General features: G+C 38.4%; 1 protein-coding gene across 2 annotated transcripts in view; it reads right to left on the minus strand.

Annotated features, from left to right (window-relative positions):
• Window positions 1-25,317, minus strand: part of LOC592389 (T-box transcription factor TBX3) — a 59,356-nt gene that overhangs the window by 22,785 nt on the left and 11,254 nt on the right. Inside the window, exon 3 of one of the 2 annotated variants that reach the window (XM_011681887.2) lies at window positions 4,376-4,643. In XM_011681887.2, the coding sequence (XP_011680189.2) occupies window positions 4,376-4,643 (268 nt within the window). Of the gene's footprint in view, window positions 1-4,363; window positions 4,644-25,317 lie in introns of both variants that reach the window. The other variant, XM_791917.5, reaches the window with a different exon arrangement.

Here is a 25,317-nt window from a genome sequence, read left to right on the forward strand (position 1 = left end):
GCGCTCAATAGGGCTTTCACACTTGCCCATGTCGTCTTTGCTACCTACGGGTTTGCACAGGGAATGTAAGGGCAAGACAAGGGAGATCGCAGCCGGCTCCACCGGGCTAGAATAGATGTGACATACCAGCTGTCAGGTGCCGCGTTACGGGCGTCAACGGGCTGGCCATCGTGCCCGCTCAGCCACACATCCCTAATTACGCTCCCGACACCGCTCCATCGCAGATCAAGCGAGGATTAACAGAGAGATTAAACGGTGCTTCCCCGTACCCCCCTCATTATCTACCCACACACCCATCCGAGCGGCAATGTGAAACCCGAGAGCTCCCGTTTAGCAGTTCTCAAACACCGATAGCTAAAGCAAACCCTAAACCCTTCCAAAAAATAACCCCTCATTCGAATCCCAAGTTGTCACAAAAGACGAACCACTCATCTCCGCATATCGTATTTCATTCTTTTCATCAGCTCGCGGTTCAAGCGCCTCTGCAAATCCCGGGAAGTTTATTAAGTGTACATCAAAAGGCAATTAACTGTTAATGTTTTGCCATTATCCGGCATGACGGGACTATACGTCTGACATTAAGTATACAGATAACAAGCACCGAGACCGATGGGGAGACTGAGATGGAGTAAGGATTGACTACAATTAAGATATTCCCCTCTTTTTGTGTCTAGGAAACTTTGTTGATTTAAAATGTCAAGAGAGCTTTTGAAAAGTGAATATTTATATAGGTAAAGAGAAAATATGAATGATGAGTGGCAAATGAATCTTTTAATAAAAGTGAAAGGGTTTTCATGTGTCTGTTCTTTGAAGTATAAGGAAGAGAAGAGACGCAAAGATTTACATAATCATTAACTATAAACTTTATTTCACTTTTCGTCATTCAACTGGACCATCATACATGGCAGAAGTTAAATAGAAAAATGTCCCTTATTTTTTATCATGCATTATGTAAGTTGAAATTATTGATAAAATCATATCGTGTATCTTAGCATACGTATAAATACATGGTTGTGGGTAGATGTGTGTGCGTGTGCGCATGTGTGTATTTATCTTTGAGTCTCTCTTACTCTCTCTATTAATTTTCTCTCGTTGTTCTGTTTGTCTTTATATAAAGAAAGACAAAGAACAAGAAAAACGATACATGATAATGTATACATGGAAGAAGAAAAAATAGAAAAAAGAAAAAGCTAGGGAAAGAGAGAGGGAGAGAGAGAGAGAGAGAGAGAGAGAGAATCAGAGCGAAACGGAGAGAAACACAGAAGAGGGAATATACTGTACATAGACAAGGTCAAGAAAACATCACGTCATCATGCAGGCTTTGAAGCATTATTTTATTAATGGTTTCAAAATGTTGCTTTCCCATCGAGTGCATGACGCAGGTGCATTTTCTACATTTGCAATCTCCCAGTAATCATAACCGAGTTTTGAAATTTGATTTCCTCTCAAAAAGGAGCGAGTCGGCATAATCTGAATTATCTGTATTAAAAGGGTATAGTGACCGCATATCAATTTCAAACCAGGCTTGGAGCTTAAAATGAAGGACAAGGTGTTCACCCCGACCATTATTATACTCAGCTTCAATCGAAATAGCGTCTTAACAGCCGCTTCTTAAATAAAGGTAAAAGCAAATCGCATAATTAAAAAAAAAAAAAACATGCATGCATATAGCCACGTGCAGATTGAGCCAGTCATCACCAATAATCCTCTTTTGTCCCCCTTTCTATCAATTTGATAACAGCTATGAACAAGTGAAAGAAAAGGTAATTGATGATCCTCATCAAACAAGTTCTCCTTTCTTAATTCCTTGTCATTAATAAATATACATACGGACATAATAAATTCGTTTTTTAGGTGGGATCCGTACTTATAATGCATGGTTTTGTGGTAGGGTCCATGGTTTGTGTTTATTATGAATGAGCTTTTGTATATAGTTTCTCAACCCAAGTGACTGTCCGTGCTACTTTAAACAAAGATACCATCAGGTTAAAATTGGACGGATTTAGTGGCATTTCCAACGACGAAGGTTTTGCGATCTATTGAATGGGATTGTTTTCGGTTTAGAAAGGGTTGATGGGATTTCTAGTCACTGATATCGATTTTGATCCTTTGTTTAAGGTGTAAGGTGGACAGGTGTCACCAATACATTGGTTTTGTGCGATGTGTTACTTTAATTTTTCCACATCAGTCCCACAAACCCTAAATGGCGTCATTCAAAGGATACCAAACTCCATCAAGTATTTACCCAATTATCCCTAAACGAAATGGACATGATATAGGCCTATTAAACTTTCCGAGCGGTTTAAGGTTCTGGGGCGAATCTAACGAAGTCATTGTCATCACCGGTTGGACTCGGTATTGTGTAGGCGTATTGCCTAATGACTGTATTAAACAATTTGCGTAAGATCTGACCTTAATCCATCTCCAACCAATAATCTTATTTTCGTCAGCGATCTTGACCATGGGGTAATTAGATTATGCCCGATACCTGTTAAACGCAAACAGCTATAATACAGGAAAGAATATAAATGATATTTGGTAGAATACGCCAAAATGAACTCCACTTCCCCGCTGTATCTTTTAATTCGACCAATTCGACTCATTCAAGAAAAAAAATACGGCGGACAGGCATTTCATCGATGAGAATTACTACTATTTTGGTAGTGAAATAAATCCCGTAATCTTTTTAATTCGAGCCCGTCCCGTTTAACAGACTTAAGTGGCATTAACACGGTCGACATGCGAGATCTGATTTGTATCGACGAAATTTGTGTTCGCTTCTTTGCGCGCCTAAATGGTCTGTATGTTTAAAGGCACACAACTCGGCACCGTGCAACGAGTGTGAGCGCGAAAAGAACCAACAGCACGCACGGTCGTGCATTCGCATGACTGACGGAGAGAGTGTATCGAGTCGAGTCTTTGACCAAAAAAGAGCGCGCGCGTCCTTGGACGGTCGAGAAATTGAAATGGAGATAAATCTAGCGATGCGATATGGGGAGTCATCCCTACCATGCTGGGCTCTCATAAACCCAATTAGCGGTGTTATAAGGGCGACTTACGAGATTAACAATTCTCACGACAGAACTGTTTTTCTCTCTTTTCCTCCTTCCTTTTTGTCTGGTTTCTAATCTATATACCCCTGCTACGTTCATATCTACCGTAGTAAGTTGGTATAATGATGTTCGGTCAAACGTAAAGACCTTGTTGATAATGATGATGCAACAGAGAGTTTGAGCGGGATTTGGTGGGAAGACTCATTTGTAAGATTACGTCTGACCTCTTTTTTCCTGGGGTCTTTGACAGTTTTCAGGGCAAGACACGGGGCCTCCATTAGGCTATTGGAATCCAAAAAAAGTAGAGAAGGAGAGGGTGTAGGAAATGCCCCCAGCACGGATTATTGCCACGTTCCCTCCCCGGGAGGAGCGGGGGGAAAGGCTGATTCATTCCCGCTCTGGCTGGATTGTAACGGGTAAATTTAACACAATTTCAGAATCGATACGAAGAAAACACATTGAATGGAGAGAAGTACAAATACTGGTTCAAAATGCTTTTCAAAGTTCGAACAAGCAGTTTTTTTTTTTTCGTTCATTATTTAATTAATGGTGATGCTGTATGAAGTACAAACTATCAAGTAATGCATCCTTGAAGGCTGACGACGATCGAATTTAATATACTTTGATATAACAAATACTTATTGCTATTTATTAATCCCTAAATAATCCTTTTAATTCATCTCAGCCAAACCGTCGAATCTCATTTCGTAATTATGAATATAGACATTTAGAGAAGAATTTCGAAACTGATATCCATGTGTAAGGTTTTCTTGCAAAAGATTATTCAATTTTTAATTCCTGTTGAATATTTTGAAAAATGGGTTAGAATCATCAGGATATATATAATGACAGTGAATACACATATCTATGTGATAATTGTAAATTGTTGTAAAAATGTGTTAATACATAGGCCTAGACTCAGGTGGAAGTTTTTCCGAGTGTAAATGTATTTTTATGAGTTTGTGATTACTGTGCGAAATTATAAAGATCACTAACAAAATTATAGATTTTGTGATTTAAACAAAGTTTATATTAATGTGGAAATGTATACATTTATTCAAAAATGTATAATTTCATTGCAAATTGTATAGATTCACATTAACAAATACGTATTTTCACATGCAATAATGTTTACATTGTGATCATCAATAATTAATATCTATTTTCCCAACACAGCTTTAGTACCCTAATCTTGCCTTTCATCCTCTTTGACAACTCTCTCTCTCTCTACTTAGTCATTACTTCTGCTTAAAAACGCTTATTCTATTTGACACACAAGAAAAACATATAGAACGTGGATGAGCGCTTACAATGCTACTCACATGTCCGTGCTGGTCCAAGTTGTTGTTGGTCAGCTTGAGCTTGTGGAAGGTGACCACTTGCTTCATCCAGACCGCCCCGGTGGCCGGAGAGTCCGGGTGGATGTAGAGCCGGCTGGGCATGTGGGGTTCTGCTTTACCGGACACCACCCATTCCGAGTTGTGGTACTTGTAACGGGTGTCATCCACGGGGACAATGTCCATGAGGAGAATGTACTTGGCATTCTGCTCCAGCCCCGTGATGCTGCAACGAAAGGTCGGGAACATCCGCCTAGAGAGAGAGGGAGAGAAAATAAATTAGGGTAAAAGGTAAAAGCATGATGACCATACAGATAAAATGTACGATAGTGGTCAAACATTGCGTTTGGATTCCAAATATTTCAGATTAAAAAGAAAGAAAACTAAATTTAAGTAAAATTGAAATTATACAGTTCCTCAAATAACCACACCAGAGACATTAAAATAAGAGGCAACTATGTCATTTGCATAATAAATGATAACTAAAAACAAAGCTAATATGCGCATAAAATACCTAGCAAAGACTATATTTTAGCTAAGTCGCATTTGCTTTAGGATATACTACTTTAGCTGTAAGGCCATCACTTCTATACTGGGAAAAGGGTACGTTACTTTGAGGAGAATTAGAGAATCAATATTGGATCAAATAACAAAAAAAATCTCCCCATGATTCAGACCTTATGAGTGATAACTATTTCTCACAGTTCCAGTTAAACAAATATGATACTATATTCTTCATATCAAAGTGCAATGCGTGGAAATAACTCGCTAATTAAAAACAGTTTGTTTTTCAATGTGTGTTTTCAAAATGCTTTGATTTGCCGTAATCCGCATCTTACATTTCCCCTACCATCATAGCAATATTATTTTGTACAATACTGATGGGATCGTGTCGTTCCCCCTAAAGTCTGGTTTAGCACCACGTTCGCACCCTTTTTCTGAAATAAATGCCAAATAAATTGGACCGTCATTTTACGTCTCAACACCCCGTTATAAGGAGCCCCGATCCCTCTGAGGATTCGGAGAGTGGTAGACTGGTAGGAACCCACTTTCACCCCGAGTGAGAACTAATGAAAAGCGTGTTAAGGTATGCGTGAGGAATCAAACGTAGATGCATGAAAATCATCACCAGTCCATTATCTCTAGTTCTGTATACCAAATCATAACCGCCACAGCTACGATCACCACCACCACCATCAATACCACCATCATCCTCATCATCATCATCTTCTTCATCATCCGCTTCAACGGATCATTGTTTCAGCCTTGATTATCCTCCGCATCACATCACGCTGTGATTTTTATATTAAAAGGGGGGCCACTTGATCCTAGTCGTGACAACATTTCAAGCGCGACGTGTGGACGTCATTAAAGAGCTGTGATCAAATCTCAGACTTTCATTTGTCTTTGACTAGTATTGCAGCGGAGGGGTAGGTAGAAAGAAAGATGGGAGCAGGTTGCATTCTTCCACATAAACACCACCGATTAGCGATACTTGTCGCTTTTCATGCTTTCCCCCTTAAACCGTGACGCGTTTTATGCTTTTCAAGATGGTGTGATCATCATTACTAAGGGATCTATTTCAGAGAGAGTTGAAGAGTCATGAATTACTGTCATAATGAGTTTACCCCAAGGAGCGATAGCTAAATGTGTAGAGGAAACAATGCCAACAATAGTGATGAATAGCATATTAATTTCCGAACATCTCACAGGGGAATTTAAGACGAAAAAACCTTCGTGACGACTCTTCGGGGGAATCAAACAGTATGTCTATCTAAATACAAACCTTCAGCAAAATTGCAAGTAGTAATTTAGAAAGAAGCTCATCGATCTCATATCCCAAGAAACTTTGTGTGATACTTTGTTCCATCCGATGTTTTATTCATTTATAATGCTCTCTCTTTCTATTAACCCAGTCATCTTTTTTCTTTCTCTCTCTCTCTCTCTCTCTCCCTCCCCCCCCCCCCCTCTCCCCTCTCCCTCTATCCCTCTCTTTCTTTCATTTTCCCTCTCCTCTCGTTTCTTTTAACTTCTTCAAGTAAAACAGGTCCAACTTGTTAAGCCGCCCCGCATTTCACCATACCCCTAGAGCCCCACATTAGGTCCACGCGTGCCCCCATCGCCCCAAACCTTAGCACGCGCTTACCCCCTCTGTACAAACACGTACCGCTCTCCAACCCCGACTTGGCGTTTCGTTTAGTTTCGGGCGCTGTTGCAAGAAAACTTCATTAATAATCTATTTTTCGCGAACAGGGCTCCACGAGGCCCCTTTTCGGAGTATAACGCGTATTGTATAAATATTGTTATTCACAATAATGGCTCGTAGGAGGATTAGTTATAACTGTTGCAAGGGTCAGGGTATTTGTAACAATAGCTTCCTCCAGAATTTGTAAGAGTTTCGTTCTGAGCGCTGCAAAGTGTTTTTCTACCACATATTTCCTCGTCTGAAGTTAATGACTTCCCAGAGTAATCCCTTAGCTATAGAACGAACCGTTCTTTGGCTAGTTTGGAGGTTTTAATAGTTTTAATACGCAACTTTTTTTTCCCCCTCCGTGGCAGTTAATTTTACAAATTTTTCTTTACTTCATCATTTTTATGCACACATTTCTTTTAAAAAATCTAAAAGCAGAATAATGATTAAAAGAAATAAGAATCCGTATCAAAAACTAGTTTTGCCTTTGTGAAAGATATCTCTTACATCATCGGTTTCCTATCTTTTTCATCTTTTTTCTTTTAATTTTCCGCTTTTTTAAAAATTCCGTCCGTTTTATAATCATGATTGCTAATTTATATCTTTTATTATGAAATGTATAACGTAGTCATTCATTCATCTTCGGGAAGACCTTTAAAGTCTTCCCAAGTGCCAAGTGATTATACCAATGTGTATAAATATAAATACCTGCATGGCAATCTTTACACATTAAAGCCTGTAGAATGTTTTTTTTTATAGTGAGATGAAAGTCTGTACGACTTTTTTTTTACAGGCTTAAGTGAAACAAAAACTTGGTTAAGTGCATGCTATTCTGAAGCACGCGATGCTGACAAGTTTGAAAATCCCTCCATCGCACTCCTATGCTGATATAATAGCAGAGTGATGGTTATCATTAGTCATATATATCAATGGTCTGAATTTCACCAAACCAAGGCTCAATGCTGAAAAGTAACGATTAGCTTTCCACAACTTCAGCTGGGGGCTTACGTTGCACTTTGGATAAACAACGACCAAAACCAGAATGAACAAAAACATACTCTGATAGATATATTGTTTCGTTTTTCTCTTCTTCTTTCCAAGGTGGTTAAATGGATAGTAGGGTTTGTATTATTTGCGGAGAAGCCAATATGACGGCCCTCCTTTCCGTTGCTTGTGATACAGGGACCCGATGCCACCTGTCTAGCGGGGTCACTCGACATTCTGCCAACGATTTTTGCCACGTCTGGGACTAGAGGCAGCTGAAAGACTCCTCTTGCCTTCCTCCCTACATCGGGCTATGGGTGTGAAAATAGCGATCTTTAGCACTCGCTCCCAGCTCCGGTAAGTTGACTAACGCTGCAGTCAGCGCAACTATTCCCTATCCTATATAGCTTTATTTTCTTTTATTTTCTTTTATTTGATGTGGAAAATAGAGAATCCTATACTTCTTGTTGTTTTGTTGGATTGTGATTTCATCGCGAGATGGACATTGTGGGGGAATCAAAGAAAAATTACAGAGTTGAAAGAAAGTAAAAAAGAGAGTGAGAGAGAGAGAGAGGGGGAGGGGAGGAGTAAGATAAGAGAGAGAGAGAGGGGAGAGGAAGGGGGTAGTGTATCTGTACCAGGGAACGAAAAAAGAGGGGGTCGTTAAAGATTTAAGAAAAAGAAAGAAAATTTACTGAGGGAATAAGCAAAAAGGTAATTAAGGAAAACGTAACAAAATGAAGGGGGTTGGAGAAAGACAGGGGGGGGAGAGAGAGAGAGAGAGAGAGAGAGAGAGAGAGAGAGAGAGAGAGAGAGAGAGAGAGAGAGAGAGAGAGAGAGAGAGATGAAAGGAAGACAGGTTGGCCTAAATGTAAAATCGAATCAAGAAAGCTCAAGGTAAAGAAAATATGGGGAGAGGGGAAGATGGAGAGGGCCAGGAGAGCTGGGAGAGAAAGAGAGAGAGAGAGAGAGAGAGAGAGAGAGAGAGAGGGGGGGGGAGACACACACACAAAGACGGACAGAGAGAGAGAGAGAGAGAGAGAGACAGAGAGAGACAGAGAGAATCAGGGAAAGTAGGGTAGAGTAGAGAGGCGCGTTAAGAGGGTGTGAGATGGTGTTATGACAGATGAAGACATGACAATATTGGAACAAGGGACTTGAAATTAACGCACTATTGATCGTGAAATTGGGAAGCATCCATGGGGATTTCAAGAAAAAATAAATCAACCTTACTCATTTTCTTCCCATTTTGATATACATCTATTTATAATTTCCAAGTATCTATTTTCACTCGAAGTGAATGAAATGTTGTGCAATGACCTGTATCAATTCCACCTTCATATTAGCACATCGTATTAAACTGAAACACTTTGGATGGTTTGAATTGCCTTCCTCATATTATCTTAATCGCGTTTCATGTAATATACGGTTTACATTTGTAACTTTAGTTTTTTTTCATGAATTGAAAAGTATGGAAAATATAGGGAAGAGATTTGCGTGTTGTTTTACATTTCTCTTCTTTATATACGAATAAATAAAAATGTTCACTTAATGTAATAATTGAGAATTATTTTTCGTTGCATCTTTTTATAATTGTAAGTATGGAAGAAAAAAAATTGTCATCGCTATATACCAATAAGTGTTTACCTGTACGCAGTGTGAAGATATTATCCCATTACTTCACAATTTTCTTCTTGAAATCTGAAGATTTCCGCTACCAAAAATTGTTAAAATATCTATGCCTTCGTTTCACAATAATATTGCGTTAAAGAGTATCCACTTTAATTGCAAAGTTCGACCAATAGTTGTTGGAATATTCACGTATATGAATCTTACCAGTATGTACTATAAATCATTATATTGCTAAAGAACAGGTGAACCTGAATAATCATAATTAGTCATCAAAAGATAAGGTTGGGCGATTGTAAATTAGATCATGACCCAACTTTCTATACCCGTATTAAGGTTAGCTCAATTACAAAAAAGAGAAACTTGAAGAAAAAAAATCGGACGTTAAACAATCTGTCACTCCATCCTGACGTAGTTAAATGAATTTGATAGAGTCGCTTCTACGGGGCGGAGTGCAGCACCTCCGAAGGTTGAAGACGAGATGGAACAACTTATTATTTTTCATCTGTTAATTCTACAGTCTCCTTTAAATAATGATGTTTTTGGGAGGAGGAGTAATAGAAAAAGATACCCCACTGTTCAGGCCGTCCCCTGCGCGGTTGCTAGCACAGCAGTGGGTGCCGATCAGGACATCTAGCCCCATGAATTGATGACTTGATCTTAGGCCCGATCTTCGGCGATTACACTTCGAACGGTAGTGGTGGGAGGGGTATCAATTTAACTTGGTTGTTGGGTAAAGAACAGCATGTTACCCCCGTTGTTTGATTTCTCGAGTTAATTACAATTCATTAAATCACCCTCATTTTTGTCAAATCAACGAAAATGCCGTCGTAAAGTTTGCTGATTTTATATTATGTATCACATACGCTGCAGCGAGGGCTTGCCAACGACGTACGTCCTCGCGGAGAGTCGCGATCGCGGCCGTAGAACTCCCCCAACTCAACAGGGGTCTCTCGGCTGAGCTCAAGGCGTATACCTAATAACCAAATTTGATTTTCTCCGCTCCTTAACTGCCACCAATCTCTCCCTTTTTTTATGAGAAGAGATGTGAAAATTGCCCATAAACTAATCATATCTCATTGTTAGGGCTTCCTACTCGGGTATTCATTGCTATACAGCCCCATTCAAGCCAGCCGATAATAAAATTCATTTGGCAGAATATTGGGCATACAGATGACATCAATTTCGTTAAATAAAATGTAATTTCGGCTTTGTATGTTAACAAGGCTAGCGGATCAATGAATGTATGAGTACAATCACGGCCTCTCTCTCTCTCTCTCTCATTCGACATATTTGCAGACAGAAATAAAAGGGGGAACAAATCATTTTGGGCCTGTACATGTCAGTAGCATCAGGCACCATATGAGATTAAACAAGGGGTCGTAATCAAATTACACCCCAGTAATTCTCTCCGCGATTTATGTTAAGACACGTCGTACTGAACCCCAAAAGGAACCCAGCATAATTCTCTTTCATTTCCCTGATCACATATTCATTGTCTCCTTTTTAATAAAGTACAGTACTTTTCATCTTCCCGCTCTTCTTTGACTATAGTTGAGATCGAAGCGACATTATGTCATACAAAATATCTCCGAATCTTCATGATCTATTGAACATTTTCTTTGACAGTTAAACAAATTAGATAGAAAACATGAACTTTTGCTCTGAAAGCAGAGGTGACAAGCGATTCAATTTTGCTGCAAAGAAAGAGGTACCTGCCATCTTTGAATGGAAACCATTTTAAGGCCCTGTAGACCCGAACATGAATCGGGAAAGATCAAAACGTCGCCGTTAAATGAAAGACTAATTCATTTCCCTTCCGTATAGTGACTCTCTATGCCTACGCTGCAATCACATAATTGGATAACATTGCAGGCATTGTATTGAAACACCACCCCCTCTCTCGTTGCCTTGTAGTAATAAGAAGCGCTGCGGAGTCAGACAAGAAGAGGGAAAATCAATCTGATTTAAGAAATTAGACCATTTTACGATCTTCAATTATATCAGGATCATAGAAAGAAATAGGACAAGAGTCCATTATCTTATACCCATGCCATTTTAGACTACAAGCGACAAACGATTTTTTTCCCCTTATAAATCAGAAAAGCATCAGCATGCATTATGCTATAGTATACGCTGTATTACACTTTGCTCTTTGTTGGAAACGGGTTATATTTCTTTTTATCTCGATAACGTTTGCTCTCGCTCCGTATTTTGCTATCTATCTATCTAACTCTTCTACATGTCTTTTCGTCTTCCTTTCTGAAACTTTAACTCACATGAAAAAGGTAGCTGATTTCTTTGACAATTTTCCTTCAAAAAGATGCTAAGTATATTGACTGAATGAGTGATCCCATGATTATTATCATCATCATCATTATCATTATTTTTAATACAATTGTCATTATCAATATTATTATTATTATCATCATCATTATTATTATTATTATATGTATTAATATTATTATTATTATTATTATTATTATTATTATTATTATCATTATTATTATTATCATTATTGATATTCAATAATCACTATTATCATCATCATCATCATCATCATCATCATCATCATCATCATAATCATCATCGTCGTCGTTGTCATTATGATCAGCACCATATTTCTATCATCAATATGCAGAAAGAAAGAGAGCAAAAAAGTTAAAGAGAGAAAGAAAGAGAGAGAGAGAGAGAGAGAGAGAAAGAAAGAAAGTGGAGGAGGAACAGGAGACGGAAAGGAGGGTGGGAGAAGAGAAATAGAAATCGTATTGTTGGAGCTATAAAGAGGAGGAAGGGAGAAAGCAAGAGTGAGCGGGTTCGAACTCAGAAAGCGCAACGACCAGCTAGAGGCACTGCGTGAATCTCCATCGCGTAACCAAACACCGTAATCCTGCTTGTCGGGGATGGGATGACACTCGAAGCTGCCTGCCCTAGCACGGCCGCACCACCACGTCTGTTTCTAAGCAAACCCAAATGCCTATTGACTTTGAAGAGGAGACAATTAGCTGTTCATTTAAACTCCTCGTCTGCCATTATTTGTATCCGATCTTGTTACTTTCCCCCCTAATGTAGTCGTTCATACAACAGCCCTGAGATCGTTAGTTGTTAATCGCTCTTCAGTTTCACCCCTTAAGATCGATGATGTCCGCTCACGCACCGGGAGAGAGACAGAGAGACAGAGAGAAAGGAGGACGTAATGAGATATAAAGAAAAAAAAAGAGAAAGACAGAAAGATAGACAGGGGGTACAAATCGAGAGAGGGGCGGGTGAGGGGGAGAGGGGGGGGGGCGATGGAAATATTCAGGTGTCCCCTTCACAGAAAGGAAGGTGTCCAATTCACGTACATGTTTCTTTTAATATAACATTGTACTCTTACCCCCTTCAAGAAATCCAGTATAGGCCTATATATATTTTAAACTCGTGACAGGTTTTTTAAAGGAAAGTGTTGCTTATAAACTATCGAAAGAAATAACGAATTCAATGAACCAAGCTGAACTGTAAAAGCCAGAAAAACAAAACAATAAGACGTGGTACTGCGCACAACACCTAGACTACCTCAGTCTGTCTTGACGCAGAAACAAAGGAAAATTAAATTCAGTCAAACATATAAACAAAGCTCTGTAAAAACTGTATTAAACAGGGCCAGGAGCCAGGCTGGGATTCACTGTTATTAAATAGTTGCCATGAGGTGGATGATACCTCAAATCGTAATGTATTTTCTATTCATTTGCTACACTGCCTCACAAACTATTAAAGCACTATAAGCATCTCATAGATCTACTACCACTACCACCACCACCAGCATCGCTGGATCGCATCCCTCTCATCCATCCATCCCCAAGGTGTTATCTTCTCCTTGCTCCTTAATGATACCAAACTTAATTTAAGGGTACGCCGCGGGCAGGATGAGGGTGTCAAATGCATTACGTTCGGGCAAACACAAAAAAGCTATAGACTGAAGTATACAAGATACGATTTTTTTTAATCGTAATTCTCTTTTTCTCCGTTGGCAGAAAGAGGATGCAGGGAGGGGAAGGGAGGCAGGCGGAATGGACTAAAAATAGAGAGAAGGGGAGCTGATAGGAAAGGTCAGTGGCATTAAACCAAGGGCTGGTGTACATCATAAGACAGTTATTAAAAAACGTATAGAAGATTTTTATACATGTAGAAATTTCTCATAAACATGATAAAGACATGCTACAATAAGGCATTATCCAAAAGGTATTAGGAGAAAAACAGAAATCTGTACAACAATAATGTAAATATACCCCTCTTAAAATCCTTTACCGACAAAAGAGACACGCACTTTATTCACTTCGCAAAAAGGAAAATCTGATGGTAAACGTGGTAACACCCATGTATTCGGGTATATTCACCAAAATAATAATTTAAAACAAAATGTTTTCATCGTATGAACGCGTCATTACATTGTTCTTTAGATATTCGTATGAGTATTGTCATACCGATGTATATGTATAGTCATTTATTTTTATTTTTAGAGTGATGATAGAATATGAAAGATTGATACACGAAAGAATAGTGAGCATAACCGGGGGGGGGGGGGTGTAAGAGCCAGCATACTCCCTCCCATCAAAATCTTACTGCTCCTCCTCTCTATCCTTTAACCATTACGTCTATGCTTTAACTCATCTCCTATGATCCTATCTATCTCTTATACTCTTTATCTTTAGCTCTCTCTCTCTCTCTCTCTCTCTCTCTCTCTCTCTCTATATATATATATCTCTCTCTCTCTCTCTCTCTCTTTCTCTCCCTTTCTTATTATCTCCCAATCCTTTGCTTCTCTATCATTCCACCTCTCTTTTTTTTTCTTCTTCCAATCTTTCATTCCTCTCTCTTTCTTATCTCTCTCCCTCTCTCTCTCCCCCTCTCTCTCTCTCTCTCTCTCTCTCTCTCTCTCTCTCTCTCTCTCTCTCTCTCTCTCACCCACTCCATACTTTTCTAGATTGGCGAAGACACCTGAATTCCTACAGAGCTAACCTGGTTAAGGTTCGCCTTCGCTCATAATCTAATCTTAAAAATCAGTTAACCACCGAGGGTTATATGTAGAATAGATCTGACGGCCCAAGTTTTGAAATGCATCAGGTTCACACCCAATTGATACCCATATCGTGCTAGGACGCTATATTTGCTTGTCAGATTTCAACCCTAAAATTTCAATTTTCACAGTGGAATATTAAAGTTCAAAAAGAAATAACGGTTCATAATGGCTTCCCCGTTGCCTCGCCTTTCTTATAAGAATGTGTGATTGGTACGTGTGAAATATATCATGCACTTTTAAAAGACGCGAGTCTTTTTTGTAAATTGTGTTGAGAAAAAAACATTGCACCAAAACACGAAATATGTAAATTACAACCGGTATTGCCAAGGACCTCTCCAGCCTTAATACTATCGAAGAAAGAATACATATAAGATTCCATTTCAAAACATTTAAAAAATAACGAAACAATAACAACCCATCAAGAAGTTACAACCGCCGAAATCAACCACGTGTATGCCTCTTTGTCCACATAAATGAGGCAAACATTATTGTGAAGGGTTTTTTCATTTTGTGCCATCACTACTTGATTTAGGCCTTTAGAAAGAAAAAGGACGGCCAGAAGAATTATGTTTAAAACTCTTAGAGGAACGTCCAGGAAGAAGTGTGTAAAATAAACAACATGATTAACGAAAGATTTGTGGTCGGATTGATGTAGAGAAGTTAAAGATCGATAAATATTTAGAGGAAAAAAGCATGCATGCATTGGTTAACAAAAAATGAATATAAGTTGAGGTTATTTGAAAAGACCTTCATGGCTGTTGAAAAAATATCCAAGGATCCTAAATCCCCTTCACCGTCATGAGCCCAACGTTTTGAACTGTCAAAATATCATTCGCAAATGCGTGAAATATTAATCAGAGAAATTCATTTTTAACAACTGCGGTGTTTGTTGCATAAACACGGCCATCTTCCCCACTCAACCCAGACGAGGTGTAGTCCCACATATGGCTCCTAATATCCCGATTGCACATCAGTAGAAAAAACAACAACAAGATGAAACCGAGAGTGAGTATGACATGTTTTTCTCCAGGTAATTCTTCAATTGGGCAATCTCATGTATGTAATTCAATTACCACCGCCGCCATAGCTAGCACTATTTGCATATGGCTGTTGCATGATGTTAGTCTTTGGCGGATTCTATAGGCTACCCCTTCTGATTTATAGTACATCTCGCCGGCGGGAGCGTAGCCGTGAGCACAGCATCTAGGGTAGATGACAACTTCGCGACAAGCAAAATAATTCCGAAGACGGACGCCAAACCAGGACCTTGGGGGCAATAAAAGTGTTTCATTTTGGAAGGAACAAGGTATGAAATAGGAGGAACAAAGCAATGACTTTTGACCCGGTTTCTGACTCCGCTGGCGGTCAGTGTAGTTATGATTGTGGATTATTAAAACAGCCGACGGGTACACATGTTGGTCAAAAATAATCTTCGAGGTGTCTACAAACTACAAGGGTTTAAACTTTTAAGAAAATATACGACCCAAAGAGCAAGAAATGAAGATTGAAAAATCGAGAAAGGAAGAACGGAGAGTTGAAAATCAAAGGCAAAACAAACAAAAGAAACATACAAAAATGAGAGAAACAGGAAGAGTGGTACAGACAGAGAGCAAATAATCCAAAAGAAAGAAGGAAAGAAAAGATAGAGAGATAGAGTGATGGAGTGAGAGCATGATATTGGAGAGACTGAAGAAGAAGAAGAAGAAGAAGAAGAAGAAGAAGAAGAAGAAGAAGAAGAAAGTTGTAAAGAGGGAGAGAGTCGGAGATAGAGAAAAGGTCTATAATCCGACTTAAAAATCCACACAAAAAAATCAGTCACTTTACACGTCGGTCAAACCGTGCTATCATTTCAATCGACAAAGTCAAAGCTCTACATTGTGAAGAAAAATCCAGAAAAGTCATTCTAAAGAAAAGAAATCAAGACATAGAAAAAACAAAAAACAAGCGATATCTGCCAGCTTGGTTATCATAGTTTGTATTATTATATCATAACGAGATTAGAGGCACCTATGACACGCAGACGACAGAGCACGAGGGTGTATCGCGATAGCAACGCTCGGGGCGGGAAAACACGAGAGAAATGATAGGTCTGTTTGGGAGACAGACGGCAAGAGAGCAAGGAACAGTAGGGGGAACGTCATGTTGCCCTCTGCCTTTTAACATCTCATGTCGCGTTCGCCCTATATGTCTTACATTCATAACCATCTTTTTGAAAGGGACTTGTCCAAAGGCTGAGAGTGAGAGAAAGTGGAAGAAGTACAATCCACTTTAAGTTTGTGACATGACTGCCTGGTTCTAAGTCGGTGGGACGATATATATTCATTACTTTTCATTAATGAATATTAGGAGGGAGGTGAGCCAATTACACCTCCCTTAATCATACTAGCCTGGAGATATTGATCATAGATCAGACCCTGCGATCAAGTCATGTTGAAAGTAATACAACGCGCACTCAATTGGAATCCCGGCTTGTTCACTAACAAATCCATCGACACCCCGTATGGCGATTGTGTGTGCGCGTCAATGAATATTGCTACCAGAAAATCACAATTGCTTAATCTCGTTAATATACAGTATGTACCAGTGATGGGGAAACCAAAAAAAAGGAGAATGCAAGCATACACACACGCACGCACACGCACACGCACACCAGCGACAAGTCGTAATCACCGTGATGAATTACACTGCTTGTTTACTTAACACATCGACTGGTGTTTTCACGATTATTCCCAAGTGTGTGTGACAGAAGGAATACATCCAGTCTCTGATCTTTTTGTTCGGTAATGAAACAAGTTACTTATCTCGACACGCGTAAACATAATGATGGGGGAATACACCCAATGAACGATGAACAGAATTGAAAAATCATGATAAATAATAGAAGAGTTTAAAACCAAAATGCTAAACAAAAACAGTCTAGAAAAATAGGCGTGTTTTAAATTATATATAGATATATATATATTAATATCTATGTACAAGATTAAAGCAATTGAAATAATCTAAATAATTGAGAGTTGAGAGTTTACTTGTACAATGTGACCGGTTTCGATTTTAGTAAAGAAGTGAACTATCCAGGATTTTTTATTTCCATTGTTTTAATCGTTATTTGTGTATTCCCGTGATGAAGGAGTATCCAGATTGAATTATTTGTTCTATAACCCTACATGTTGTATTAACAGGACATCTTTATACATATAAGAGAACGATATATATATGAGTATACATGTATATATGAGAGAATAATAAAGCATAACTCTTTCAACAACTGATACTAATTTCAAATCAAATACCCGACATCCTTACCACCCCTCAAATGCACAAAAATGATGCGCAAGCAGACCGCGCAATATTATTTGACCCTAGACTGACCCGGTTGGTGCACGTGACAGTCTAAAAGCTGATATTTACAGAGGCGCCATTCTCTTTGTTTATAAACGGCTCGTAATGTGTGATCTAGATGTAGACAAATAAAAATATATACATCTAAGATTTTGTTCCCGTCTTTTTGCATGGGTAGAAAAAGGAGAATAATGTTATTATTGTTATAATGTATAAACGTATACGTGGGTGTGTGTGTGTGAATACATTGATTCGTTAAGGGCGTGACTATTCCCCCATTTTTTTCTCTCTTTTATCCCCCCTCCCCCAATTTATAATTTCTTTACTACATATTTTTTGATTGATTGATTATGCATGCACTTTGTTTTCAAGGCGTATTGTAAATTGTAAAACAGCCTCTGATGAAATGATACTTCAACAAGCTCTGCTTCTAGTTAGTTCCTTTTGTCACGTGCCATTATTATTATATTTGTCGTTTTATTGTTTATTTTGTGTAATATACCTAATTATTCATTGTATTATGTTTTGCATGTGTAATAAAATCATTTAAATCATTGAATCATTATTGAAGAATGACATTTCGTAGCAGCTACAAATTCATTATTATCTTGAAAAGAAAAGAAAAGGAAAAAGAGAAAAGAAAGAGAGAGAGAGAGAGAGAGAGAGAGAGAAACATACCTACAGCCTGTAACCCAGAGAAAAAGAAAAAAATGCCTAATATTTTTTTTGAGAGAGCGTGTATAATGGATACGCGAGGCCATTTTGTATAATCATAACAATAAAGCACAATAAATTCCATCATACACTCGATAAAAATTGAAACAGGATCACAATAGGTGTATTATTCATGATGAGGGTTATGATATCCCGTTCGAATAGAAAAAGAAACTCGTGGTTTTTGGGGTGGTGTAAAACGATTCAACACGGCTTTGACTCTGGTTGAGTTGGTTTCGATTGTCTACGTCAGACTAGAAGGATTCCCCCCTCTTGTTTAAGTACTGGCTCCATCGCCGTCCGCTTCCAGAGACTGCCCCAAAACTATGAAGAATAGATATGATAGAACGTGGTATAGGCGCCGATAAATGGAGAGTAAAATCTCTTTCTCCTTGTGCGAGATCGAGGTTAATCGGTGAAAACTCCAGCAGTTCCGCTGCGCTATTGATACCGGCAATCCGATCAGCGAGGGGTCCGCTAAACTCTATAGACGGGACTACAAAAAGTTTGATTTCTATTCTATTGCTCTAACCCTGAAGTTCTGCATGTAGATATTTTTCCACTTCATATAAAGTGGTGTGTAGAACCATGAACAAAACACAGATCCCTCTTTTTGCTCCCACAATCCCACGGTTTCAATAGAAACATGAACTTGTAACAGTTGCCAGAACCCGGTGCCAAATTGAGAAGGTTTGTTTGGTTTAGATATTAATTTCTGGTCTGCTACTAGAATGTGTTTCATACTGGGCAATATGAAATCATGTACGTAGTCATAGAATGAAAATGTTCGTACTATTTGACAAGTCCACTGAGCATGAACTAATTTGTTTACGTGATTTGATATGACTTCCATAATAGAACATCTAGAAATTTCGAAAAAGTGTCTAAAACTGCCACACAAAGTGGATTTTGAAAGATATTGAAAAATGTTTCTACCGAAATAAGCAATAAAGAATAAAAAGAACATTGAATGTTTTCGTTAACATTCTACCTCTTATGCGGGATAATCGATAATAGATGTAATTTACATGGGTGGTTTTCGCGCTAAAATTACACAAGCTCTGAATGCCCTATACGTCACAATATGTATTTGAATCATTAATTCAGACGGACAGATGAGTCGCAATGTCTTGCATGCTTGAACACATCTCCGGTAAATATTTTAAAAGATAGCATCAATACTCGTCCCTTATAATTGTACCTAAGTCCATACTTTCGAATACATGCATTATCATTTAATATTAATAAAGGTATTCTAATAATGATGTTAATAATAAGAAAAAGAAAAAGAAGAAGAAGAAAAACAAAAGTAATAATATTGATCATGATAATGACAATAACAATACTACTAGGAATAATTATTATGATAATAACAATGATAATCAATATTATTATAATGAAAATAATAATAACAACAATAATACATGTGATAATTATTTTGTTTACCCAGGACAGCCTCATCAGTATCAGAGCTGTTCTTCGTAAGGTCCCTGTCATTATTACTACCCCAGCAACTTTCAGGTACCCACTTACACCTGGATGGAGAGCGGCAAGTGTGGATTAATGCCCTTGGATGGAGTGTCAATGGAATGATCCACTATACCACGACACCACGATACCTATTTATCCGATATTATCAACACGGGTGAGAGGCAATCGACAAGTGCCACAAGTATCATTGAGAACAAGAGTCTTTGGCGACACTTGGGAACAATGGCAACACAAGTGCTCGGATCAAGAGGGGGACAACATCACCAGTCTGGGCAAATAACGACCCGACAAAACTACTTCAAACAGAGGGCGAGAGTGCTTGAAAAACTAACGTGATCACAGCGCTTTGCGGAGGTAAGAACGTGAAGCAAAGGGAACTCGCTGTAAATCGGTAGTTGTTTTTCACCAATCATTTAGAAGACTTAGATAATATTCTTCCATAATTTACCTTTGAACAAGAGGAACAAATTTGTATTCTTTAATAGCGTCGTGAACCTTACAAATTGTTAATGTATTATAAATGATTTATGTATAAACAGTGTGAAAGCTTTAATTATGAATCTATAATTCTTCCTACCGGTAAGCCTAAATAGTCCACTATTGACAGCCTCGTTACGTAATCCCTCCTCCAATTATAGTTGTCACACCTGACTCCCAGGGGAAGTATTATCACTACCATGATCTCTTCTTCATCATCATATTTCGGAAATTATCCCGCTAAATGAGTTGTTATCCGTTTCCTCTAGTCCCGACCATTTTATTCTTTGTATAGTAATGCGGGATGGGTTTTTGAAGACTCGCATCTGTCACTGTGGGCAAAGGCCATTAAAGGAAAGAGTGTTGTCTAATTTGTTGACATCTTTGCTTAGCGGACCTTTACCCACTTCCACCCTGCTCATCCCCTAAGCCAGTGGAATAGAAGCCGTCAATGAGAGAGCAAACATCGCAAATTATAGCCTTCAGCAACCGCCGCGATACATTGTTAAGAATGGGAAGGCAGCAACAAGGAAGATGACCAAAAGATACACTGATACACGGTGGCCGTGTACTGTCTATTTGAGTAAGTCCGCTTAACAATAATTAGATATGACCCTCCATATGTCCACGAAATATAGAAAAGAATAACCTATCTGCTATCCAAAAAGTGCAATGGTAATTACACATGGTCAGAAAATATGTAGTTCCTGTAACGACGTCGTTCATGCAACTTCTTGCATCGTACACTTTTTTAAAATTTAAAATTTACTTTTGTATCTGTTTATTCTTTTTGCTTCCTCTTCTTCATTTACTTGTCTTTTCTCTCTTTCTTTTATTGTACTTCTTTATTTTCTGCTTCTTCTGTCCTTTCTTTTTGTTTACTTTTGTTTCTTTCTTTTACCCTTTCCTTCCTATTTCCTTGATTTTTCTTCTCCTTCATCGTCATCATCATCATCGTTAATGTTTTTTCTTCTCATTTTCTTTCTATGTCTTCGTATTCCTTTTGCTTTTCCATCTCCTTTGTTTACCCAGCCACGTTTGTTTTTAACCATATTTTGCTAAGGCCAATTACATATCATCTTTGTTTATTCCAGTACATTTATAATTTTATATAGCAAAAATTGTGCATCATGCACTCATCATGCCAATAGAGGTATTTTTTCCGAATGACATACAATATTATCCATTTTGCCCCATCAAAATGATCTTGAATTATACGGGGTAACTATACAACGTAAACATATTATCCCCAACCCTAATTACAACGATGACAATCAAATTGAATTCCCCGTCTCTTAATTTGCCCTGATGTTCATCAGTTGATGAGAGACGTGGGACAGGCCGGGGAATAATAATCAGGGAACCAAATTAAGGGGGGGGGTGGTTGGATAAAGATAAAAGAAGTTGGCGAAGAGAGGGAGAGAGAGAGAGAGAGGGAGAGAGAGAGAGGGACAGAAAGTACCAAAGATAGAGAAAGAACAAGGGAAACTAGGAGGGGTGGGAGGGGTTAGTTGAATGGTGTCCAGAAATTTTTCCTATAAGATGATGTTGGATAAAGATAAAAGAAGTTGGCGAAAGATTTAGAGACAGGGGGAAGAGAGGGAGAGAGAGAGAGGGAGAGAGAGAGAGAGAGAGAGAGAGAGAGAGAGACATGAAGTACTAAAGATAGAGAAAAAACAAGGGAAACTAGGAAGGGTGGGAGGGGTTAGTTGGATGGTGTCCAGAAAGTTTTCCTATAAGATGAAGAGAACTTAAAAATCTAGAAATGAAGAAGTTAAACAAAGCCTGAAACAAATCTAATGTGTACTTTCGAAAATCCGGAAAGATGGAGAAATAGAGAGAGAGAGAGAGAGAGAGAGAGAGAGAGAGAGAGAGAGAGAGAGAGAGAGAGAGAGAGAATGGAGAATGGAAAAGACCAAACTGACTTAATATACCCGAATGTAAATGGGTCTATGAGTTAATTGCAAGATGATTGTTTAGTTTAGGGCATTGCTCACGACGATGTTAAGTAAGGATACTGTTATTACAGTGTATGTCGTGGCGCATAGGTGAAATTAGATAGTTGAATTAAAGCGAAATCAAATCACGAGCCGTATTGATCTTGTATTTTTGCAGGCATCGCAAGCGAGAATGCTAGCGTTGGGAGTCAGTTGGTCAACCTCCTAATATTGAATTGTAGTGTTTATTTTGAGATGATCATTTCGTCATTACCATAACCTTGGTCCATCCATGTAGTCTATCATCAGTGTGGACATTTGTGCTTCAGGGAATGACGTATTGGGATTTAAAAAGGGGACACAATGAGAACTGACAAATGATTTGGAGCTACAATTATTATGCTTATCAGGAATGAAGACTCCACGACACTTCCTCGAACGAAATAATTCATATCATGCCAAATGAAGCCTTAGCTAGCTGAGTCTATGTTCTGCTTATCTCTTGAAATTTTGCAACGATTTTTTTTTTTTTTTTTTTTTTTTGGGGGGGGGGGGTCTTCCTTTTAGGGTGTGGCTGTGAATGATATTAAATGCCGAGTAAAACATAACAAAGAAGGAATATAGATCATTCGGGACAATAAGAATGAGACAGAAGTGAAAATATATAATACAACATTATACATACATTTTAATAAAACTTACAAATATTAATTTTGTCAAAATAAATAAATGAACGTGCAGAGAGTTTATCTGGATAGAAACGTACAATATTATGAATACGGATCAATAGATGAAGAAGAAGAGAAACAGAATGAGTGAAAAGAGAAAAGAAATAATGGAGGGAGGGAGGAAGATAGATATTATAATAAAGAGAGAGAGAGAGAGATGTCGAGGGACATGGAGAGAGTGTGTGTGAGAGAGAGAGAGAGAGAGAGAGAGAGAGAGAGAGAGAGAGAGGGGGAGCGAGAGAGAGAAAAAAAGAAAGACAGAAAAGTTATACAGACATGTCTGACAGAGATCGAGATAATTTGAGGCCGGTTGATAATCGGACAGTAATATCTAAGGCGACATAAGAGGCAAATTATCTGCCATTTAACTTAAAATAAGATGGAAAGCTGTCTTTATACTTTCCTATATATCTAAGCATTCATGTCACTCTGATCCCATTAAAATGGTTCGCTGGGGCAATACGTGTATCGTACAGTAGAAGATAGGATTCTAAACCACATGCATTGCCGTACTTTTTGTTCATCATTAGTTATTCTATACTGCGGCCGGACAAAAGAAAGAAGGAGACACACAAATGGAAAGATGAGAGGGAGGCGACAGAACCTGACAGAATGAGGGGAAAGAGTGAGGGAAAGAGAGAGTGAATGAGAGAGAGAGAGGGGGGAGACATAGACAGATACAGAGAGAGACAGAGAGAGAGAGAGAGAGAGAGAGAGAGACAGAGAGACAGAGAGACTGAAGGAGCGAAAAGAGGAAGGAGTGAGTTAGAAAGGAAAAGGAGTACAGAAAAAAATGGTATGAAGGAAGAGGATGGGAAAGTGATAAACATAAAAAGATAAGGGGGAAGAAGGGAGTGAGCTACAGAGGGGAAAAGAAAGAACAGGGAGACGAAGATGAAAGAATGAGAATTAACCGTTGTGCCCTCGACCACATCATTTCCCCTTTCTGTATATCATTTTCCCTTTCTTTATAAATTGCCTGAAAGGGGGTCAATAATCACTCCAGTTGAAACCTCACATTACCCCTCACCTCTGCCAAGAATCTTGAAAAGACCACATGGATTTTCTACGGCCATCACAAAGGCATCAATAGCCAAATAATTAGTTTCCCATCATCTCAACCCGGGATAAAACTCCGCCCAGTCAGTTTGCCAAAAACGTTTTCTAACCCCTGAATACTCTCTTTTATTTCTAAAGGGGGTTGCAAAAAACAAGATTAAATCGAAGCATTGAAAGCCAATTGTGAACGTTGGAGAAAAGAGTGTTTTAGTCCTGCGCGACGGTTGTATAGCGGGACTATAGGCCAGCCTAAATAGGTGTATTAAGGGCAGTTCTATGGGAGGGGAAGGAGAGAGTTGAGTGAGTTGAACAGCATGAAAAGAGCAGCGGACAAAAGATCTAACTGTTTCGATAATCTTGATAATTATGCGGAGACAAGCTTGATGCACTAGCTTCGACGTCTCAAAGCGAGGGGTTGAATAGCCCTCATGGGACTATTCTCCGCTGTCTTATGGATGTTGTACCTGCGCAAGAATAGATCAGTTTCTTTCACGACATGTCATTATGTATCATCACATAGCAATAGATGACAACACAACCCAACCTAATACTTGTACAGCCATGTTTGTGTGGAGGTATTCTAACACATTCCTTGTATACAACCGTCATCATGTCCGTAGTCATGCTTGATACAATGGTATAATTATATTTGTATGTTGTGACCCATTTCTGCTATGAATTAGATACAAATGCCAATTAACACAGGGGTATATATATATTTTAGAGCATTGGGGTAAATAATATTTACGTTCTGCAATGTTATACGAATGATGTAGCGACGATCTAGACAAACATTTTGGTTTGTGTTATAATGACAAATCTTGTATCTCTTTAAAATTTGCTTTACTTTATTTCGGAACTGACATAAAAGTGTTAAAGTTCCATTTCATTCAATATCCCTAATTGTTGTGAAAAAGCACGAACTGTTGTTAAAGAAATATTTGGACCTGTGTGTTATGGCTATTCTAATTCATAAAATTACCCTGTAAACAGTAAGGAGAACATAATGGACAATAAGTACTAAAGTAAATTCGATGTTCAATGTGTTAACGTCCGTATGTATTCTTTAATTGCATTCATAAAATACGAAATCGCTGCATTTCATTTCATTTAAAGGGAGAGGAACAGTTGTCAAACTCTTTACAATTTGGTACAATCTTGACCTTTTGTAAATTCGTTCTCTTTTTCATCTTTTGAATATTTGATTACAAAGTTTGCAATAAGATTATTCATAGCAAATAGTAGAAAATTATACACCCAAATAATAAACCGATACAGGATTTACATGTTTTATGCATTTAAAAATGCATGAAATGTCC

The sequence above is a fragment of the Strongylocentrotus purpuratus genome, unplaced genomic scaffold (genome assembly GCF_000002235.5).
Source record: "Strongylocentrotus purpuratus isolate Spur 01 unplaced genomic scaffold, Spur_5.0 spur5_scaffold_2, whole genome shotgun sequence".
Classification (NCBI taxonomy): domain Eukaryota; kingdom Metazoa; phylum Echinodermata; class Echinoidea; order Camarodonta; family Strongylocentrotidae; genus Strongylocentrotus; species Strongylocentrotus purpuratus.